The sequence below is a fragment of the Bicyclus anynana genome, chromosome Z (assembly GCF_947172395.1).
Source record: "Bicyclus anynana chromosome Z, ilBicAnyn1.1, whole genome shotgun sequence".
NCBI lineage: Eukaryota > Metazoa > Arthropoda > Insecta > Lepidoptera > Nymphalidae > Bicyclus > Bicyclus anynana.
The window spans coordinates 19,777,228-19,797,595 of record NC_069110.1 but is presented as its reverse complement, the minus strand read 5'-3'; the positions used below and the strand labels follow the sequence as shown (position 1 = coordinate 19,797,595).

General features: G+C 36.8%; 1 protein-coding gene across 2 annotated transcripts; it reads right to left on the bottom strand.

The window, feature by feature from the left end:
• Positions 1–767: 767 nt before the first annotated feature.
• LOC112048656 (probable cytochrome P450 305a1) lies at positions 768–20,047 on the bottom strand. 2 transcript variants are annotated; one of them, XM_052890694.1, is made up of 8 exons: positions 20,031–20,047; positions 10,083–10,337; positions 8,031–8,249; positions 7,361–7,542; positions 6,865–6,964; positions 6,083–6,260; positions 2,103–2,362; positions 768–994 (listed from the first exon to the last, which is right to left on the bottom strand). In XM_052890694.1, exons 2-8 carry the CDS (start codon positions 10,150–10,152, stop codon positions 816–818), a joined length of 1,188 nt encoding a protein of 395 aa, XP_052746654.1. In that variant the 5' UTR covers positions 10,153–10,337; positions 20,031–20,047; the 3' UTR covers positions 768–815. The 2 variants fall into 2 exon arrangements, with proteins under 2 accessions (XP_052746654.1, XP_023942057.2); XM_024086289.2 differs by lacking the exon at positions 20,031–20,047 and adding an exon at positions 19,298–19,519.
• Positions 20,048–20,368: the final 321 nt, after the last annotated feature.

Here is a 20,368-nt window from a genome sequence, read left to right as displayed (position 1 = left end):
TCACTACAGGTAAGCCCGCATAAAAAAACTTCGTTCCAAAAATATTATCATTTATGTTTGCAATATTTACGATTTTGAAGACCTCTCTAGCAGCAGTCTGGTCCTAGGTTCGATTCCCAGCCGGGATCAGTTTATGATTTTATATTTCCTAAATTGGTTCAGGTCTGGTCAGCTGATAGACATTAGCCGTACTAACCCTACCGAAAAAGTCGTGACACCAATCCGGAAAATAATACAACTTCGTTTAAGTTTCCGGATTCATCATTAGCAACCCATATTCGGCTAAGTGTTGAGCACGAGTCTCCTATTTTAGATTCTATATCTAAAATAGGAGACGCGGTCAGGCCAATTGTGAAATGAAATGAGGAGATCCGCAGAAGAACCAAACCGACATAGCTCAAAGAGTTGTGAAGCTGAAGTGGCATTGGGCGGGGCACATAGTTCAAAGATCCGATGGACATTGTGGTCCCAAAGTGCATACGACCTCCCACCAGAAAGCGCAGTGTTGGTCGACCCCCCACCAGGTGGACTGTCTACATCAAGCGAATCGCAGGGATTCGCTGGATACATTTAGGTCAGTATCGCGATGTTTGGAAGCCCCTACAAAAGGCCTATGTCCTGCAGTGGACGTCCATCGGCTGATATGATGATGATGATGATGATGCAAAGGATAGTAAAATAAATCAAACATTCACTATAAATCGCTATCGCTAATTAAAAAGAGTAGGATAATTTGAATCTTAGAGGAAATAATAAAACACATTGGCGAGTGTTCACGCTAAAGTATTTATCAGCTAATAATTATCTACAGGATATTACTGCCTCGGCACGAACTCAGCGGTAAAAGGTCTAGCGCTGGATATTAATCCGATTATCGGCTCCTCTGAAGGTAGAACACCGTTGCTGCACTGTACGCGGTAAGCCTGTATAAGCCCCACAAACACTATGAATATAAACGACTTGGCGAGAGCATCTCCGGGACATCGCCTACGACCTGTGAACAAAACACATGCTGAGAAATGACTATTAGATACAGTTATAGCCATACCTACCTCGTTTTTTGAAAGCTTTTAAACGCCCAGGGGAGCGCACACATATTAACCACTTGACTCTTACTCCGTATCCGTTACGTGAAATGTAAAAAAATATAAAGTAAACTAAGGGCAATAGGCGAGCACAGTATCATGCTCCGTGCGATAGAGGAATATAAAGATTTTTTAAATGGCTCACAACGGGTTCTTCAACGCAGACGGGCTTTTCGATAAAATACTCGCGGACAGCGAATGGTTAAGGAATAGAGGACGCCCGCGACTTCGTCCGCCCCAGTTTATCACAATTCCCGCGGAAACCATGGATTTTTCCGGAATAAAAAGTAGCATATGTGTTAATCCAGAGTATTATCCATTCACTTTAAACATTTCAGTCAAATATACACAAAAACTTTCGCCTTTCTAATATTAATGTGCTGTGCTAACGTCCGGCGGCTCAGAAATTGCATTTCTGACAGGTCGTGATCGAGTGGGCGGTGTAACTTCGACGTACAAGGTTGATGAACTGCGCTGTTACAAGGTCATGCCAACTGTTTGTCGCTGTATTGATGAGACAAAATAGCAAGGCAATTGTAATTGAATATGTTTGTCCCATTCGATCACGAAATCTCTACCATATTTCAACAACATGCATGGTCTGATCAACAATTGCCCAAGTATAAAATGCTTATTACAGTTATCGCTTTTTTTTAAATCGAGATTACATTCTTTACCTAAGTTATAAGCTAAATATTTCATTTCCCCATATACTTAAGTAACACAAACAGTTGAAAGTAACTCATACATAAAATAATCACACTTTGCTCCCGTAGGGGTAGGCTGAGATCGTGTCTTGCTTCGATCTATGCACATATCCTGTGCGTCTTCCATTCTCAACTAACTTAACTAAAAATCGAAAAATAACTTCATACTATGTTCTAACATATGACATATATTATGTTCTAACTGTTGATCAGTTTGAAGTCGGTGCTAAACCAGTGTTGTGTTAATTAAAGCGCGTCTGAAAAAAACACTGTCTGAAAAACCTTTTATACAAGTAAAAAACTAACTTACCTATTCCAAACGGATACATATGCTCTGTATTCTTAATATTCCCTTGATCGTCTATAAATCTCTCTGGTATGAACTTATTTGGGTTGTCCCATATATCTGGGTCAAAGTGCACATCACCGACTGCGATGAGGACAGTTGTGTCTTTGGGCAATAAGAAACCATCCATCTTAACATCTTCTAGCAGTCTTCTTGGTCCTGCTAGCGGGACGATAGTAAAGTATCTTTGTATTTCTAAAAGAAACGCCATTGTGTACACTAATCTGTAAATGAAGAGAAGTAATAATGTAAGTACAAATGTTTAAAAAAAATATACGCTGTCCAAAAAAAAACATGTGCGACAGAAGTGATAACTTAAACCTACCGTATGCGTTAGAGAAAGAGAAGCCAGACAGAGTGGCGCCGTAACGCGTTACATTACGAAGCTGCTTAGTGTTTATCTTTCTCATAGAAAGTTATAACTTCAAAAAAGAATTATCAAAATCACTCGTTGGAAAGTTACGCGTGTATCACACATAAAAATACATTTTATACGTTTAACTGAGAACCTCCTGTTTTTTCCTCGAATGAAAATAAAATAGCATTGCTCTACTGGGATCGAACGATTATTATGATTGACACGAGTATCATAACCAATACATCTGACATATTGCAATAGATTGGTGCAGAGGGCCGTGCAATAATTGTTATAGTCTAAGAGCCCGTGAACCCAGACCTTCGTCACTTTATAAAATCTGAAAGTTTGTCAGCTCATTCTCTTAAGTAGGTGCGTTAGCCAATTGTGGAGTTTGGCCCGTGCTGGCTTTGGGAGATAGCAGGTTTCAAGGATCCAGACCCTCAATCGCCTAAGTATTTTTGACGGCCTGCGTGGCGCAGTGGTATGCGCGTTAAAATTACGGAGGCCCTGCTAGGCTATTCTGTAACCAATTAAAAAAACCTCGAAACCAGCACGGCTATTCTCTAACGATGTTTTTTATAACTCGCAAGTGCGAGTTTCGAATTCACCTCTATCTCTCTCTGTTTAACACGATACTGTAGAATGAGAAAGATAGCGGTGAATTCGAAACTCGCACTTGCGAGTTATAGAAAACATCGTTAGAGAATAGCCGTGCTGGTTTCGAGGTTTTTTTAATTGGTTCGGGTCTGGCAGGTGTGAGGCTTCGGCCGTGGCTAGTTACCAAAGACAAAGACGCACCGCCATGCGATTTAGTGTTTCGCTACGATGTCGTGTAGAAACCGAAACGGGGCATGGATCATCCTGCTTGTAACAAATTAGCCCGCTTCCATCATCACTTACCATCAGGTGGGATTGAAGTCAAGGGCTAACTTGAAAAGAATAATAAAAAAAAAGTATAAAGTATGATTTTTTTATATTTTTATCGGCATGATATGAGAAATGATATCCTCATTCGCCAGACACTTGGCTTCCCGGCAACCCTTCGAAAAACACTATTTAATTTGAAACTTCAAGTATCTCAATAAATTTTTACTTAGGACCTACTACTATTACTATTACTATTGTTCCTATTGTCGTTTCAGTCAATAGTTTTATAGCGAAAGCTTTGATCAACACCTTAAGAAGCTGCCGCTTGGCTGTTGTAACAAGGGTTGAATACAGAAGACTGTAATCCTTGAGAAGACGCGTATTGTGAGGAGCCTCACTCTAAGGCCCCGATTACTGGTTTCTTGGACACTCAAAAGCTTTGCAATGGGAGGGGTATATTATTATTCAATAGTTTTGTTAAGCTTTTTATTAGATTTTATACATTTTAAGCATTGTTAAATCTTTAAAAATGTTTAGGTAAAAATGTAAAGATTAGTAATAACAAGTGACTGCAGCCTGACCTACAAAGCCAAGCAAAAAAATTTACGTTTTGAAGCTTTTAATAAATTGACAAAGACGACTACGAGTCTCAGGATGATAACGACTGACAATATTCAACGTGACGGCAATCTTTGAACTACGAGATCTATTTGAGCTACTAAACTAACTAACACTAACTTTTGCCGAAATCGGAAAAGAGGCTATATTTTTAACACCTCCATTATATGACACATTCAAATATTAAAATGGCACAAATTAATCTTTAAAAAAAGTTTTTTTTTCTAAACAAATTACTTTTTTACTAATCCTACAAGCGTACAGAAACAAAATCAAATTTTTGTATTGATATCAATTCAATATCGCTCAGTGTTCATTCAAACGAACTATTTGAATCTAAAAAAAGCAAAAGCTCCAAACTTTGCAATAGGTTTTCAAAGTAAACCGGTTTATAAAATATACGGATAAAAGTTAATAGTTTCCACGGTAAATAAAAAATATTTCCAATAGTTTTGTATCATAAAACATGGCTGAAACTGAGGATATACAACGTCGGAGTATAGCCGACTAGTTTCGAAGCTATATGGGGCTATTGATCATGAGCTGGTTCCTGCAACGCGGAGCGAAACTGCAAACTATACGCAGCACGAACAACACTCACGATAGTTTTTGGATAGTTTTAAAACCGTAAGAAGCTACCTGTCCTTTTCCTACGTCCAAAAATATCCTTAAGTATACCTATCTTCCGCTATACCTGTCTCACGTATGGAATTATGAAACAAAACCGCAAGCATAAGGCATTCCAATTACGTTCCGACGCCTGTGTGCAACGCGCGTGACCCGCTAATTAACCCGCTAATAACCAGCCGCGAAAGGGCATTTACATCCTATAAAAATTTACTATTGAGTGACTATTTTTGTGTCTAGTGGGTGCTAGACAAATCTTCGCACGCCATTCTTCGAATATGGTGACTACGCCTACCAAACCGGAAAAGAATAAGTGAGTTTATCCCTGTCTGCTCCTAGTCTAATCCAGCCTGACCTTCCACAGTCCACGGGTCTTGAGCAATCGAAGCTACTTTAGGCGTTAAATAATCACCAGTTTTAATATTAAAACTTGCAATACCTTATACAGAAAGATTTTGCCGCAATTATTTTCATAAAAATCATTAACAACCTATATTCGGCTCATTTTGAGCACGAGTCTCCTCTCAGAATGAGAGGGTTTGAGCATTAGTCCACCATGGCCTAATGCGGATTTTCCTAATATATTATTATGTTTGAAATGGATACAAACGCACACAACTCCGCAGCACGTGTTAATATGTAGCGAGTTTGTTTTCGTTTGAATGTTAAGCGATAGTTTGTTAGTCTTTCTCTTGGGCGGTAACATTATATAAACGCAAAACTGAGTGGGATAGAAGTTTGATCTGTTACGAGGAGAACTTAATAATTAAACAGTAACATTCCTGGTACATAACCTAGTAATACAGTAACATTCGAGTAGCTAATGTTTAGTATGTTCAATCCCTTGATTTATAACTTAGTATTTTAAATTATTTATCATATATAATTATATTTATGTCATATATAACTTTATATATGTCATATATAATTATTTTATATATATATGCTACGCCTATCTACCGCTAAACAGCGTCACCTTTATTTCGATCTTTATGCAATGAAGAGAATGATACCCTGAAGCACGCACTGTTTGAATATCCAGGTTTCACGTATCAGAAAGCGACTGCTGCTAAGAGGGTATACGTGAGAAGCCTTCTCTCAGGTATGCTGTCGAGCGAGGAGGAATAGCAGAAGTACTCCCTAATTCTCCGTGCCACGGTGAAAAGAAGGAAAAAGAGAGATAAGGAAAAAGAGAGAGCGGCAGAACTGCTTGTACTTCGTCATTAACAACCCATATTCGGCTCACCATTGAGCACGAGTCTCCTCTTACATTGCGAAGGGTTAGGCATTAGTCTACCACACTGACCCTACGCGGATTGGCAGACTTCACACACGTAGAGAATTAAGAAAATTCTCAGGTATGCAGGTTTCCTCTCGATTTTATTCCTTCAACCTTTGAGACTAGTGATATTTAATTTATTTACAATCAGATAATCCAATTTAATTTGTTTGTTCATTCCGTTCTTCAACTCACCTAGAACTGTCTGCCCAAGATGGAGTTTCATTACCCAATATGTTGCTTATTTCGTCAAATATCTTATCTTGTATCACTTTGTTTCTCAATACTGTCAAAATGGCAAATTCCAAAACATTACTAGTGGTTTGAGAACCAGCTATGAGGATGTCGAGGCAAATGATCTTCAGTTGTTCTTCTGCAATAAAGCAACAAACTCCTTAAACACGCCAGAAACGTTAGTACAGGTTTAACCGAACAACGAACGTATATACAATCATCGTTACCGGGAATTTGAAAATGCATAAATGTTCAGGCAAGGTCACGGAGAACGTAGGACGCAACATCACTCTTCAAGGATCTACTGTGGGACTCGAGCATCGATTTAGAGAGACAATAGATCCGGTAGTGTTCGTGGGATAAGTGAGGTAACAGTTTCTGAAGCTCCATGGCATTAGGTATTATAAGTGGCAATGGGCGGAGCACATAGTTTGAAGAGCCGATGGACGTTGGGGTCCCAAAGTGCTGGAATGGCGACCCCGCACTAGTAAGCGCAATGTTGGTCGACCCCCTATCAGGTGGACTGTGGCACAGGTGGCTCAGTACTTGATGTTTGGAAGTCCCTACAAAAGGCCTATGTCCTGCAGTGGACCTCCATCAGCTGATATGATGATGATGATGAAGACATTAGAGATAACACTTACGATTCCTAAAGTCACACTAGCTTAGAATGACATTGTCATCAACGAAAGAAAAGACACTCAAATTCTAAATTTTTTCATAGTACAGATAGACTTACGTACCTGTATAACTTTTATTATTTTTTTCATTCATCTCTTCCAAAAAACTGTACATGAAGTCGTCTCCAGTTATTGATTTCTTTTTGTGCTTCGCAATAGTTTCCTTGAAATATTGCAATTAAAAGTATTTGGTTATGTAAGTCAATCAATTTAAAACTATTGTTAAGTAAAGGATTAAGCTTAGACAGATCAAAAGAGAGACAAGATCAAAGAATTTAATATAAATGATTCAAAGTATTACGGATAAATTGTTAATGTTTAATTTTCCGAACTCTGAATTTGAATGCTGCATAACGAATATGCAGCATTCAAAACCGCGAAGTTGTTTATTCTTATAAAAACGATAGCATTAAAACACTCTCTCACACGCTACTTTTAATTCAACATTCGAGGTTTTAAATAGAAAGGAACTTAGTTGCAGTATAGTACGAGGTATATGGTAACCCAAGCATAACATTAATGCATCACGGACTAACTAATTGAATGCTCATTTATTTACCTCAATGATATCCGATATCTGCTGGTTCATTTGCTTAATAAGCGTAAAACCACTTAGTTCAGGTAGAAGGAACCTGACCCACGGCCACTGGTTCAGCCATCCGCCGGCCATTGAGAATGCTTTCGATCGCGCACTCAATAAATCCAAGAGGAAGTTTAAACGCTCCTCCTTTATACGTTCACCTGAAAAAAATAAGCACAACATTCATCATTATCAACCCATGTTCGGCTCACTGCTGAGCTCGAGTCTCCTCTCAGAATGAGAGGGGTTAGGTTAGTCCACCATGCGAATATACGAAATTGAGATTCTATGTAAAAATGCCATCCGGTGCTTACTAGTGGATATCACACAGTAGGTAAATGACATTTTGTCAAATTGATTGGGTTGAATGAAAAAATCGAACGAGCCAGCCCGCGTTGGTGACACGGCATGGTTCTGTAGTGGAACACTATTCTAGTGGGTTTTTAAAATGAAGCTATGGTCACATTATTTTTTGACGCTTGATTTTATTCGTCAAATTATTTGCGCAACACGAGTTTTCTATGAAAATGTAATCTTAAGGAAACTCGAAAAAGTATCAATTATCCTTTGTGCGCACGATAAAAGTAAAAGCTCTTTGATGTGAATCAAAGTATGTTTATTCAAGTGAAATACGAGTATATTTCTTTACCTGCGGTAAATTTCCAAAGTATGTTCATTACTGACATTGCCAAAATAGTCTTTGGGTTGATAGGCTTGCTTTTATGTTCGTTTATGTAGTTTAGTATGCTTTGCAACTCTTTCTTTATCTCTGCTTCCATCGCAGTTTTGCCGAAGCCTACGTTTTTTAGATGTTTCACCGTGAACTGTCGGTGCTCTCTCCACAACTCCCCATCAGCAAATGTAATACCTAAAACATTATTTATAGGCCTAGTTTACAAGCACTTTAGAAACGTCAAGTTTAACTACTTATAAAGACTCTACCACCGGATTGAAAGGCAGGTTCTGCTCTCTGCAAGAATTCAACAGTCTTTCTTCTCTTTTGAAAAATTATACAATATGATATAAATCTAAAATTGTTAACATTATTAAAATTTGTTTTAATTTTACTTCCTGTGTGAAAAAGCTGATCTAATGACCTCCAAGCATTAAGGAATTTCATAACATTTTGGTCCGGTCCCACTACCTTCTGATAAGTGTCTGAAACACAGAATACATCGCTTAAGGTATATCTACTTTTTATATCCGTCGTCTGATAGCTTAATCACAAGTTTTGTTTTAGTCATTTCACATAAAATGATAATAAAGTGACAAAAGTTACGGTCATGGGTCAGCCTATCTAACACTTGTCAGAAGGTTTCTTGGTAGTAGAAAATCCTCTACGCACACGAAATTTTGCAAAGATTGTTCGCATCGAAGCGTTGTAAAATCAACGTCTCCTCGGCTCTGTTGCGCTGAATTCCGTGAGATAGAAAATTTTCTGTCAGATCTGAGTGGCGTAGTCGCTTGTATTTGTCTCTTTTTAACCGACTTCAAAAAGGAGGAGGTTCTCAATTCGGTCGGTATTTTTTTTTTTTTTATGTATGTACACCGATTACTCAAAGACGCCTGGGCCGATTTCAAAAATTCTTCTTTTGTTTGGAACGGTATAGTCCCCATTTGGTCCCATTGTCATCATGTCAAGATCTGATGATGGAATCCTGGAGAAATTGAGGGGAACTTCCGAAAATTATATGGATGTTTAGTGTGTTCGTTCGTTCGCCGGTGTTGTCTTAATTTAAGCCATTTCTGACAGGACCACATGTAACAACAGTGCAAAATCTAAGTCTATAAGATATTCTCACATGGCTTGAATTAATACATCACCGGCTTAGCACCGCCTTCATACTGATCAGCAGGTAGAACATATTATTATGATGTTATTTTTCGCTTTTTAGTTTAGTGGGTACGTTTTTAGGTTTTGAAGTCGGTTGTATTTTTTTATTAAAATTTTTATTTAATAACAAATGCCCTGTGAACCCGGAATTATTGTACCATAGAAATTAAAGTTTCTTTCGAGAAAATATATTATAAAACGTCCGAACAGTTTATCTTATTCTGGTACTTTGAAATTGCGTGTGTATTAATGCTTTCTCGTAATAATAAAAAAATACATTGTAGTTAGTGCATAAATTAACGTCCGATGACGATTATTGCTAGATCATTCTACTGTAAACCGCGTAAAACAACTTCGTTGTAAATACATAACATATTATTATGTCTAATAAATTATCTAGAAGATAGAAAAATATATACTTTAACTAATAAGCGGTTGTATCACATAAACAATACATAGTTCTCATCCTTAACAATTACTCTTACTTTACAATTACCTACTGACAAATTAAAGGTAATTATTAATATATTAATCTTCAATAATCTATGATGAATGTTACATCATATGATTATGGATTTGTTATTTTATACTAATTTACAATTTACTTTACAGTATTTTGTATTTTAAACAAAAAAATTACCCCACGTAGTGGGATCACGCTAGGAAGAAGAAAAAGCCCTCCAACATAAATTTTCTAAATTATCTTCGATGTACAGAATTGAACCTGGAGTTTTATTTATGTACCTATGTATATAGATTTTAAGATCTTGTATTTTGAAATAAAAAAAATCTGTATACTGTAAGTTTTTTTTTTTATTTCCACTAAAGCGAAGCTCGAAATAGTACTCCTAGCCCAGCTCTACTTACCCATCCTTTTGCCAAGACATCTCAGCCTTATGAAGAAGCTATTCGGCCTCCCTTCGAATTCTTTCTCCATGAATACTCTCCTTATATTATTCTCTCCAAATACCACCACGATTGGTTCTAAGCCTAACTTTATACCGAGAACTTGCGTAGAGTATTCTTTGGCCAACTGTGACAGTCCTTTCCATTGTGATCCGTATAGTTTCGTATACTTCTGAACTATTGTGCTGCATCCGAAGATTGGATACCAATTTGGACCTGTAACAATAGAAATTTGTTTAAATATGTTTTAAAGAGCAATTTTGTATACGAGTATATTTTAATAATAATTTTCCTAAATGAAAAAAAATAACTTTGACTTTAAGGTCTCAGAAAGCAGTATAGACTTATCATAATATTAGGTTTTTTTTTTCTTTACAAGTTAACCCTTGACTACAATCTCACCTGACGGTAAGTGATGATGCAGTCTAAGATGGAAGTGGTCTAACTTGTTAGGAGGAAGATGAAATCCACACCGCTTTCAATTTCTACACGGCATCGTACCGGAACACTAAATCTCTTGGCGGTACGTCTTTGCCGGTAGGGTGGTAACTAGCCACGGCCGATACCTCCCACCAGTCAAACCTGGACCAATTAAGAAAATCTCATTCTGCCCAGTCGGGGATCGAACCCAGGACCTCCGTTTTGTAAATCCACCGCGCAGATCACTGCGCCACGGAGGCCATCAAAAAACGACATGGCACCGACATAGTATCGACATAGCCCGTGCGAAGCTGCGCCTTGTCGCTAGTTTAATATAACGCGCAAGACCTCGTTGATTGCAGTATAACATTGTAGTGCTCCATACCAACAACTTGAAGAGTAGAATATAAAAGGTACAATAAGGAATGACAAAGAGCGACCACACCAGTACGGCTGATCCAGACTAATAAAACGCGTTCCACGCTGACCGAAGAGTAACCGGAAGGGTGAATTGAGTCCCTATAAGCGTACTATATCCTGCATAATGACAGAAGTCATTTGGGATTTTTCCTTTCTACACAATTGAAAAAATAAAAAATATAACTATCCTTTAAGTTACTGTAACATGACATATAGACCTAATAATTCGTCTCGCAAGATCAAAGTAAAAAATAAAATTTGTAAAATGTAGCAATTCTCGGAATCAGTTATTCTACCGTAAAAAGTTGTGAGATCCATGTAATACCAAGTCTATTACTATTCTGTCCGTAATTAAGGGATCTTTCTTCTGTTTCAAGTTATTACGTAATTAGCTAACCTAACATCATCAAGTGACCATATCAATATTAAAAATCTTTTATAATTTAAATAAATAGTTTGACCATCACATGAATAAACAATAATATATTCGTATGTTACAATTAATACATAGTATATTTAATAACATTGCTTAGAGCGCTTGCCAAGTCCTCCTATTATATTATTATATATAACGGGTTCTACCTGATAACATAAAGCTTAGTAGAACGCTTCCTTCGACTCGTAAAAGCGTTCGAATTGCAAAGAATTTTTCGCCATTGAATATTGAGTCGTATTCAACATTTGAGAATTTTCCGACCTCAAAATGATATGTTCGTAAAGACATTTTTTCATCCACGCAATTTCTTGAGACATTTCTTATTGCTCCAATTAGGCAAAAGCTTGTGCTGGGTGGGAACGACAATCACATTACATCGCATCACACTAATATATAAATACGAAAGTTTGTGTGTAAGTGTGTGTGTGTGTAAGTTTGTAAGTTTGTTCCTCTTTTACGCTGCGGTACTGAAGCAATTTGGCTGAAATTTGGAATGGAAATAGATTTTACTCTGGATTAACACATAGTCTACTTTCATCCGGAAAAGTCCATGGTTCCCGCGTGATTTGTGAAAAACTGAATTCCACGCAGATGAAGTCGCGTGCGTCCGCTAATAGTGCTGTAATTGGGATCGAACCCTCTCGGACTGCCAGGAGTTGGGTACTATAATCTTCCTATACCCGCTGCAATTTTTGTAACACCTATACCAATTTTTGATCTCGTATACCGAAACTTTGGAATCCTGTCTCATATTTTTACACATTAATTTTATTAGAGCCTGTTGTCATGGAAGTTTTTAGGTCTTCACAGCAAACCAACATAATATTACACGAAAATATATAAAACAAAATATATTCTATCCTAATATTATAAACAGGTTATTATAAATAATTTTACCACTAGAAAGCCACGTCTTGTATTTGTGAGTGTTATAGGCTACATTTTATCCTCATATTCTTACGGGGACATAACTACGCGAATGAAACCGGGGCGCGACTAGTTATGTATACAGTAACATGGCAGAATTTCATACGTGTTACTATGTCAGTCAGTGGGATCAGTTAGCAACCAAAATAAATGTCTTATTCATCGTATACCAATTTCTTAAATAAATTCTGAGGGTAAACTAAATCTAGTGTATATTTCATTTACACAGAGCTCTCGCAATAATCCGCCATCGTTTTGTTCCGTCACGGTTCCGTAATCCCCGGGAGCGAGTTCTATTTACGGCAACGTCCCCACGGAGCGCCGACTTTGATCTTGAATTATTTGAACTTGAACCTTTGTCGCGAGAGTACTGCAGTCTACACAATGGGGTGATGAAGACAAATTCAGCATACCTGTAGTGCGCTTTCAAAGGTAGCGTCTAAAGCTTTACAGATGGACAATGGATTTGTATGAAGCTACCAAACAACGGGGACGCAGCAAACCGTGAGAGATATCATAGACTATTTGACGGCAGGTTTCACTTTGACTTCACAACAATGGTAAATAAACTACAAAGCTAAATAACATCAAGTTTTGTTGGAATTATTTGCTTAACGTCTGCGCTATAAAACAAATACCGTTATGTCATCAAACAAGTAAAATGCAAGCAGCTTAATTATATTGTGCGGACAATAAACTCTGAATAAATAAATAATAATACAATATGGAACTTAAGTTAACTTATCCTAAGAACTATACAAATCATGCCCACGTGGAATGATGGCAAGAATACTGGCTGCATTTCCGCGCTGGACGGCCAGGCTGATCCTTTGCGCAAAAAATGAGCCAGCCCTTCTGTCACTAGTCGAGGCAACTAGTCGCGGTGAAATTATTCGATAAAATTTTTTGGCTCTGCGACTCCATGGCCCAAGGGTTTCCACGGCAAAAGGTACAAATATGTAACTCTGTCAGAGAGGCATACTTAAGCCACTTGCCGGTTTCAGCTTTTTCTGCTGCGGCTAAATCTAATAAATAATTACTAATTAAATTTTTGAAATTACTGTGCGGTTCCCGGTGTAAGAATAGAGCCGCTCCATATCTTCCCGTGGATAACGTGAAAGGCGACTAAGGGAAAACGTCGCAAGAGGGTAACAATATAACAGATTAAAAGGTAATAGTGTTACCCACATTCCGACAAAGGGCCCACTACCAATGAGGTACCCATTGAACCGAAAGTTGGCGGTTAAAAACATCTAACTGAGAATTCCCACGGTGGGTTGACGTCAGGCCGGTCATAAAATCACTAGCCTAAACCATTAAAAGTATGTCAAAACAAAAGATTGATATATTTTTCCGATACCACTTAAGGAAAAGGTGAATAAAAGTTTTAAAATTAATGGTTGTCACAACAGCACCTACGATATAAGAAAAAATTTTCACCGTCTAGTAGGTTGACTCTGATTATTTTGCTCAACTTGCTTGCTCTTGCTTTGTCCCGTACTTTTTCTTGTTCAAACTTTATGCCAGCTGACAAAAGCTGCGGATCTCATTTTATATTTTCCTCATTTGTGATTCGATCACGCAGAGATACTCCGAGCATAACTCGCTTCATCGGGTGCTAAATGACTCACTAATGAGGCCAATATATTTCTATACTAGCTGACGCCGCGCGGTTTCAGCCGTGGTTCTCGTTCCCGCAGGAATACGGGACAATATATATAGCTTATAGTCTTCCTCGATAAATGGGCTATCTAACACTGAAAGTATTTTTCAAATCGGATCAGTAGTTCCTGAGATTAGCGCGTTCAATCAAACGAACAAACTCTTCAGCTTTACAATATTAGTATAGATAAAAAGGCCTAAATATTATACACCCAGCAAAAATCGGACGAAGCCACACAAAAGCAGTAGTAACAGTAATTCTCCATTGTCTCAATAATCCGATTTTAATATTACGTACATAAAAGTAAAAGAACGTTTAAATAAATTGTACATTAATTTCTAAAAACGTACACAAATCAAAAGCTATTCACGGCTTTGTGATATTGGAAATATTTCAGAAGTGATTAATGCAGCCAGTATTCTAGCCACGATTCCATGTGGGCATGATTTGTACCTATAGTTGTTAGGATAAGTTAGCTTAAGTTCCTTAACGTATTCTTTCGAAGTAGTTTTAAAGAGAGACAACAACGAAATCTTTCTTTACTAAAAGAGAATTTATTATTGATATTAACAAGTAAGGCGGCGCATGGTGAAATATGCACAGAACATATGTTTTTCATACCGGCGGCTATATTTAAAAAATCGATCCTTAAGGAGTAAACTCCAAAAAAATAACTAAGAAGTTATTAAGTAAAGGCTTTTATTTCTTAGTTATTTTTATTTATTTGAGGTAATTTCTCGATAGCAAAGCTAGCTCTGGACTGCGATCTCTCTTGATATTAAGTGACGTTGCAGTCAAAGACAAAAGCGATCTTATTTAGAGAAGAAGTTTATTCTTTAGCTCTGACGGTTTCCATTCGCATTCAATGCTTAATCGCTTGGCAATACGTCTTTATCTGTTGCATAAAATAGCGCGCTCGCGCTAATCTCAGGAACTACTGGTCAGATTTGAAAAATTATTTCTGTGCTAGATAACCCATTTATCGAGGAAGGCTATAGGCTATATGTTATCCCCGTATTCTTACGGGAACGGAACCACGCGGGTGAAACCGCACGGTGTCGGCTGGTACAACATAAAATCCTAAATTAACCCGAATTATTGAAAACAATTCAACAATAGCAACTGCAGCATATCAAAATAATAAAAAATTTAATAAAAAAAATACAACCGACTTCTAAACCTAAAAACGTACTTACTAAACAAAAAGCGAAAAATAACTTCATAATATGTTCTACCTGCTGATCATTATGAAGGCGGTGCTAAGCCGGTGATGTATTAATTCAGAAAGATCTTGACATGATGGCAATGGGACCAAATGGGGGCTATACCGTTTCAAACAAAAAAAAGAATTTTTGAAATCGGTCCAGGCGTCTTTGAGTAATCGGTGTACATACATATAAAAAAAATACCGACCGAATTGAGAACCTCCTCCTTTTTGAATTTGGCTAAAAGTTAATTAAAGAAAGAAAGACAAAAGTCACATTTGCCCACCTTTTAATAAATATCGCAAATGCTTTCGATTAGCTTAATAAAACTGAATTACCACTGTAATAATTTGTAAAATTGAAAAACTATAGTAGGTAATATAATTATTGTGCAAAATTAATATAATTAATTAATTCCATTGTTCGTACCGTTCGCGTTCATTTTAATATGAATGTGTTAACATTTTCGAGTACGTGGGAACACCGATAAATATAGCCGACATTTTAATACAATGTAAATGAAAAGCGAGGCTTTATAAATTCGGTATTATGAAACGTGTAAAGTATTAACGGGGTAATTTGTTAACATTAAACTGACCCGATGAATCTTTTATCACATGAAGTTCCTATTCATTTTATAATATCAGTAGATTTTTCTTAAAGTATTATATAAAATAACTAGCTGGCGCCACGCGGTTTCACCCGCGTGGTTCTCGTTCCCGTAGGAATACAGGGATAATATATAGCCTATAGCCTTCCTCGATAAATGGGCTATCTAACACTGAAACAATTTTTCAAATCGGACCAGTAGTTCCAGAGATTAGCGCGTTCAATCAAACCAACAAACAAACAAACTCTTCAGCTTTATTATATTAGTATAGATAATATTTTAAAGGCGGAAGTTTCTGTGTGTCTATGTTTGTCTATTGCGCTGCGGCTACTGAATCGATTTAGCTGAAATTTGGAAAGAAAAAGGATTTTACTCTGGATTAACATATAGGCTACGGCATTTTCATCCCGGAAAAATCCATGGCTCCTGCGGGATTTGTGATAAACTAATTTCCACGCGGGCATCCGCTAGTACTTAATATATTCAAACCAGTCTGCCGCCAGTCTTTTATCTGTCTAAATAAAAAGTAGAATGAAAATGAAGATCCACACCCCTTTCGGTTTCTACACGACATCGTACCGGAACGCTAAATCGCTTGGCGGTACGTCTTTGTCGGTAGGGTGATAACTAGCAATGGCCGCCACGAGTCAGAACCAGACCAATTAATGAAACCTCAATCGGCCCAGCCGGGGATCGAATCCAAAACATCCGTCTTGTAAATCCACTTCGACACCAATATTTGATTAGTTTGACACCACTTGTCCAGTTGAGTCAATATCATAACGTCGAAATGTGTTAACTTGATGCTTGAGTGTTAGGTTTATTTTCGTTACGAAATTTCTTGATCCGGTTGCCGCGCTCAAAGCCCGCAATAAAAGCTTTGCAAAAGCTTAATAATTATAAAAAAAATCAGCTATCTTAGTCATAGGAGTTCATAGTCGGCAAGCTTAATTTGAGGCTAGATAGTGAAGTGTGTGTGTGGGTAAATTTGTTTGTAAATTAGAAACCGATCTTCTTATTGGTGGACAATAAAACACTCATCGGCTAATAGTCGACGGTCGAACATCGTACTCATATTTTGAGCAGCAAGTCCGTGAGCCCAATGTGGACTCATAGATTACTTATTAATATTATTAACCTATTGGTACATATAGGGTCGTAAGATAACTTTGTAAGGGAATCGTGAACGTATTAAATGTTCACCTACTAATCCTTCTCCTCGGAGCACTGACGTCCATCGATTATTCAAACTATTTATAAATTCTTACTATGATTCAAAAATAGGAAGGATAACTATCATGTAAAAGGTAAATATATAAATTATTCATGTTTCCTCGTGGCTATTATAGCTATAAGAAGAATTTTTTATCACATTACATTATACAATTTGACGTTCCCGTGAAAATATGAGGACAAAATATAGCCTACGACACTTAAAACTATAAATTATAAAAATTATAAAACATCAACCCGATAAAATATAGCCTACTAGCGGACGCGACTTCGTTCGCGTAGAATTTAGTTTTTCACAAATCCCGCGAACCCTGTATTTTTCCGGGATGAAAGTAGCCTATGTGTTAATCCAGACTATATATAATCTATCTCTACTTCAAATTTTAGGTGATTCGGTTCAGTGGCCGAAGCGTGAAAGAGTAACAAACATTCATACCATCAAAATCATCAGGTTTTCGCAAATTTCGGGATTCCGTGGATTTTTTCGGGATAAAAGTTACCTATGTGTTAATCCAAAGTCAAATTTATTTAAATTCCAAATCGGTTCAGTAGTTGCGGCGTTAAAGAGTAACAAACATCCAAACATCCATACAAACTTTTGCGTTTATAATATTAGTAGGATAACACTCAGAAATAGTTTTCAGTGGCAAAAAAAATTCAAAATCAGTTCATTAATTCCAGAGACTATTCCTACATCACCACAAACATTACCTCTATATATAGAAAAAAGGAGGCAATTTATTAGGAGAAAAATTTCTTTTTTCCTCCATATTACAGTCATTCTCCTTCGCATAGATATTCGTTAGGGACTTGAATTATGCACAAAAGTTACGTTGATGATGATAAATAATAAATAACTACACTACATTTCGTGCGCTGTAACATGGTGCAGGTGACAGTTGCCTGTATGATGTTCATAATACGTCCTATTATCGAAAATCGCGGCAAACTTTCAAGAGTGAAACGAACACCCGCATCATGCTATAAAAAATCATAACTTTCTATCAAATGAGATAGCAAAAAATGAATATGAATAAAAACTATCTGACCTTTACCTTGTTCGTCGAGCACAGCGAGAGTTGCCGCTAACTAAGCATCAGTTGGTAACTTCAAGTTGTTAAAATTAACTTCGGTTTGATAATCTCATTAAAATTTTTAATTACACTAAACTTTTAATTAATTGTGCTCTGGAACACGAATGTAATGCTATTGCAGAGTTGGTCTGTCAGTTTGTGGTAATGTACATTTCATAGCAGAGAAAATAATTAAAATTTTATTCATATAACTTTGTTCACATTAAAATATTTGGTTCACTGCTGAGCACGAGTCTCCTCTTAGAATGAGAGGGACTAGGCCTAGGCCCACCACGCTGGCAAAATGCGGATTGCCAGACTTATCACACGTAGATAATTAAGAAAATTCACATGCATGCAAGTTTCCCTATGACGTTTTTCCTTAACCCTGTGTTATTTTATTTCTTAAAATGAACATAACTGAAAAGTTAGAGGTGCATGCCCCGGACCGGATTCAAACCTACGCCCTCCGAACTGAAGTCAGAGGTTGTAACCACTACCACGTCTTGCAAAAAAAAAATGAATATAAATTAAAATATTATGCATTATCATTATATTTAACGGGACAATTCTAAATTAATAAATAATAGGTAAAACGAGTATCTTGGGCTTTAGGTACTAGGATATCTTAAAATTTAATAACATGGTTTCGTAAATTTAGGATTATCAAAAAGTAAGCAACAGTAGGAGAAGTAGAAACTATAGTAGAGAGAAAGTAACAAAATGGTTGACAAAGCCATATAAAAACTTAATATTTTTAAGTGAATATTTAGTTTATCATATGTTCACAATTAAGAAATAATTAAACATACACATTCGCGAGCGTTCGCTTTAAGCAAAGTTACTAAAATACTTTATGAGTATGTTCAAAAGTTCACCATATATTTATTACATAAACATATTCTTAAAAGTTATTATTACCAGGCTTTCATTTATCACCTTAAATACTGAACAAACGAATACAGAATAGTAGGTATCCACATAATACGAAACCAATTGGCATCCGTTGACTGAGAGCGAACACATGACATTTCACAACTATTTATAAATGCACTCAACAAAGCCCGTTAGTTCAATGTCCATTCAAATTTACCTCTCGTTTCAAAATTATGCAATTCTCACTACAATCCCCGTACGTTTGCATAATTAATGCACCAGGTGAGTATAAGTTATGAGAGTTAGACCATACCTGGCGGGAAGTCCTTTGGTTTGGTGACAGATAGTAAAACGTATCCAGCTATAATGATCACAAGCACTGCTATGAGCGGGAACATGACAATTGACACGACCGGCGGCATGAAATGTGCCTCACAATGCACCACGGACGACTGTCGACTGTCGATGGTGTATTATAACACATTCTTTTTATGTTTCCAAGTAGCTATTACGTAAAGCCACATCGGATACGTCACGTGTGTGATACGCGACCCGTTGACTGCTCCAATTTCATGCAACAGTCAATGGAATGATCTATTTAGTTAGCAGGGGACACCAAGGAATTCACGGAACTTACCAATAAAACTCAATACAGTTGTATATCAGTTTGTTGCTACAGGGCAAGTTTTATTGATTATTTTTATTCCATAACTTGCTTGCTATACATATGCTCTTCAGAAAATTTTATAGTTGTGTTTTATATATGATAGAAATTGGTAAAAAATATTTCTTTTTTAATATCGTAGTGTGAGGACATATTATTTTAAAAGGTAAACAAACTTTATTATGATACCCAACAGTCAAAACTAAAGCCAAATTTCATTTATTTCAATTACCCTATCAAAGATGATCTAACAATTTAATATCCATATAATATTTAATCACAACTCATTACTAATTCCAAACTCCCGACACTACATTTATGCATAATATTTAAACGCGAATTTTTTATTGATAATATTAATACTACAAAATATTACACTGACCCTTCAATATTAATCATCGTTGAGTCACGTTTTACTCTGCGAATATTTAATTATTTAATAATAGTAACTAATCCATGTCCACTAGGACCCAATATCGGAATGGAACTAGTACCTACGCGCTACACGGTAATAAAAATAGCACGATAGGGCAAGGATAGGTCGTAACCGTTCCACCTTCAGCCAGTTTAAAATAACATTAAGTATGTTTTAATATTATATTTATATTAGTGCTTAGTCTCTAGTTGAACATGGGTTGAATTTTGACCAACGTCGTTATCAACCCATCGGCTCACTGAGCTCGAGTCTCCTCTCTGAATGAGAGGGGTTAGGCCAATAGT

Bases quoted from the DNA above. Each gene is read 5' to 3' on its own strand.
- LOC112048656 (XM_024086289.2), bottom strand. From the start codon at position 19,406: ATGCCGCCGGTCGTGTCAATTGTCATGTTCCCGCTCATAGCAGTGCTT. The intron at 7,543-8,030 runs GTAAAGAAATAT...TATTTTTTTCAG, and splicing joins ACTTTGGAAATTTACCGCAG to GTGAACGTATAAAGGAGGAG. The intron at 6,965-7,360 runs GTAAATAAATGA...CAATATTTCAAG, and splicing joins AGATATCGGATATCATTGAG to GAAACTATTGCGAAGCACAA.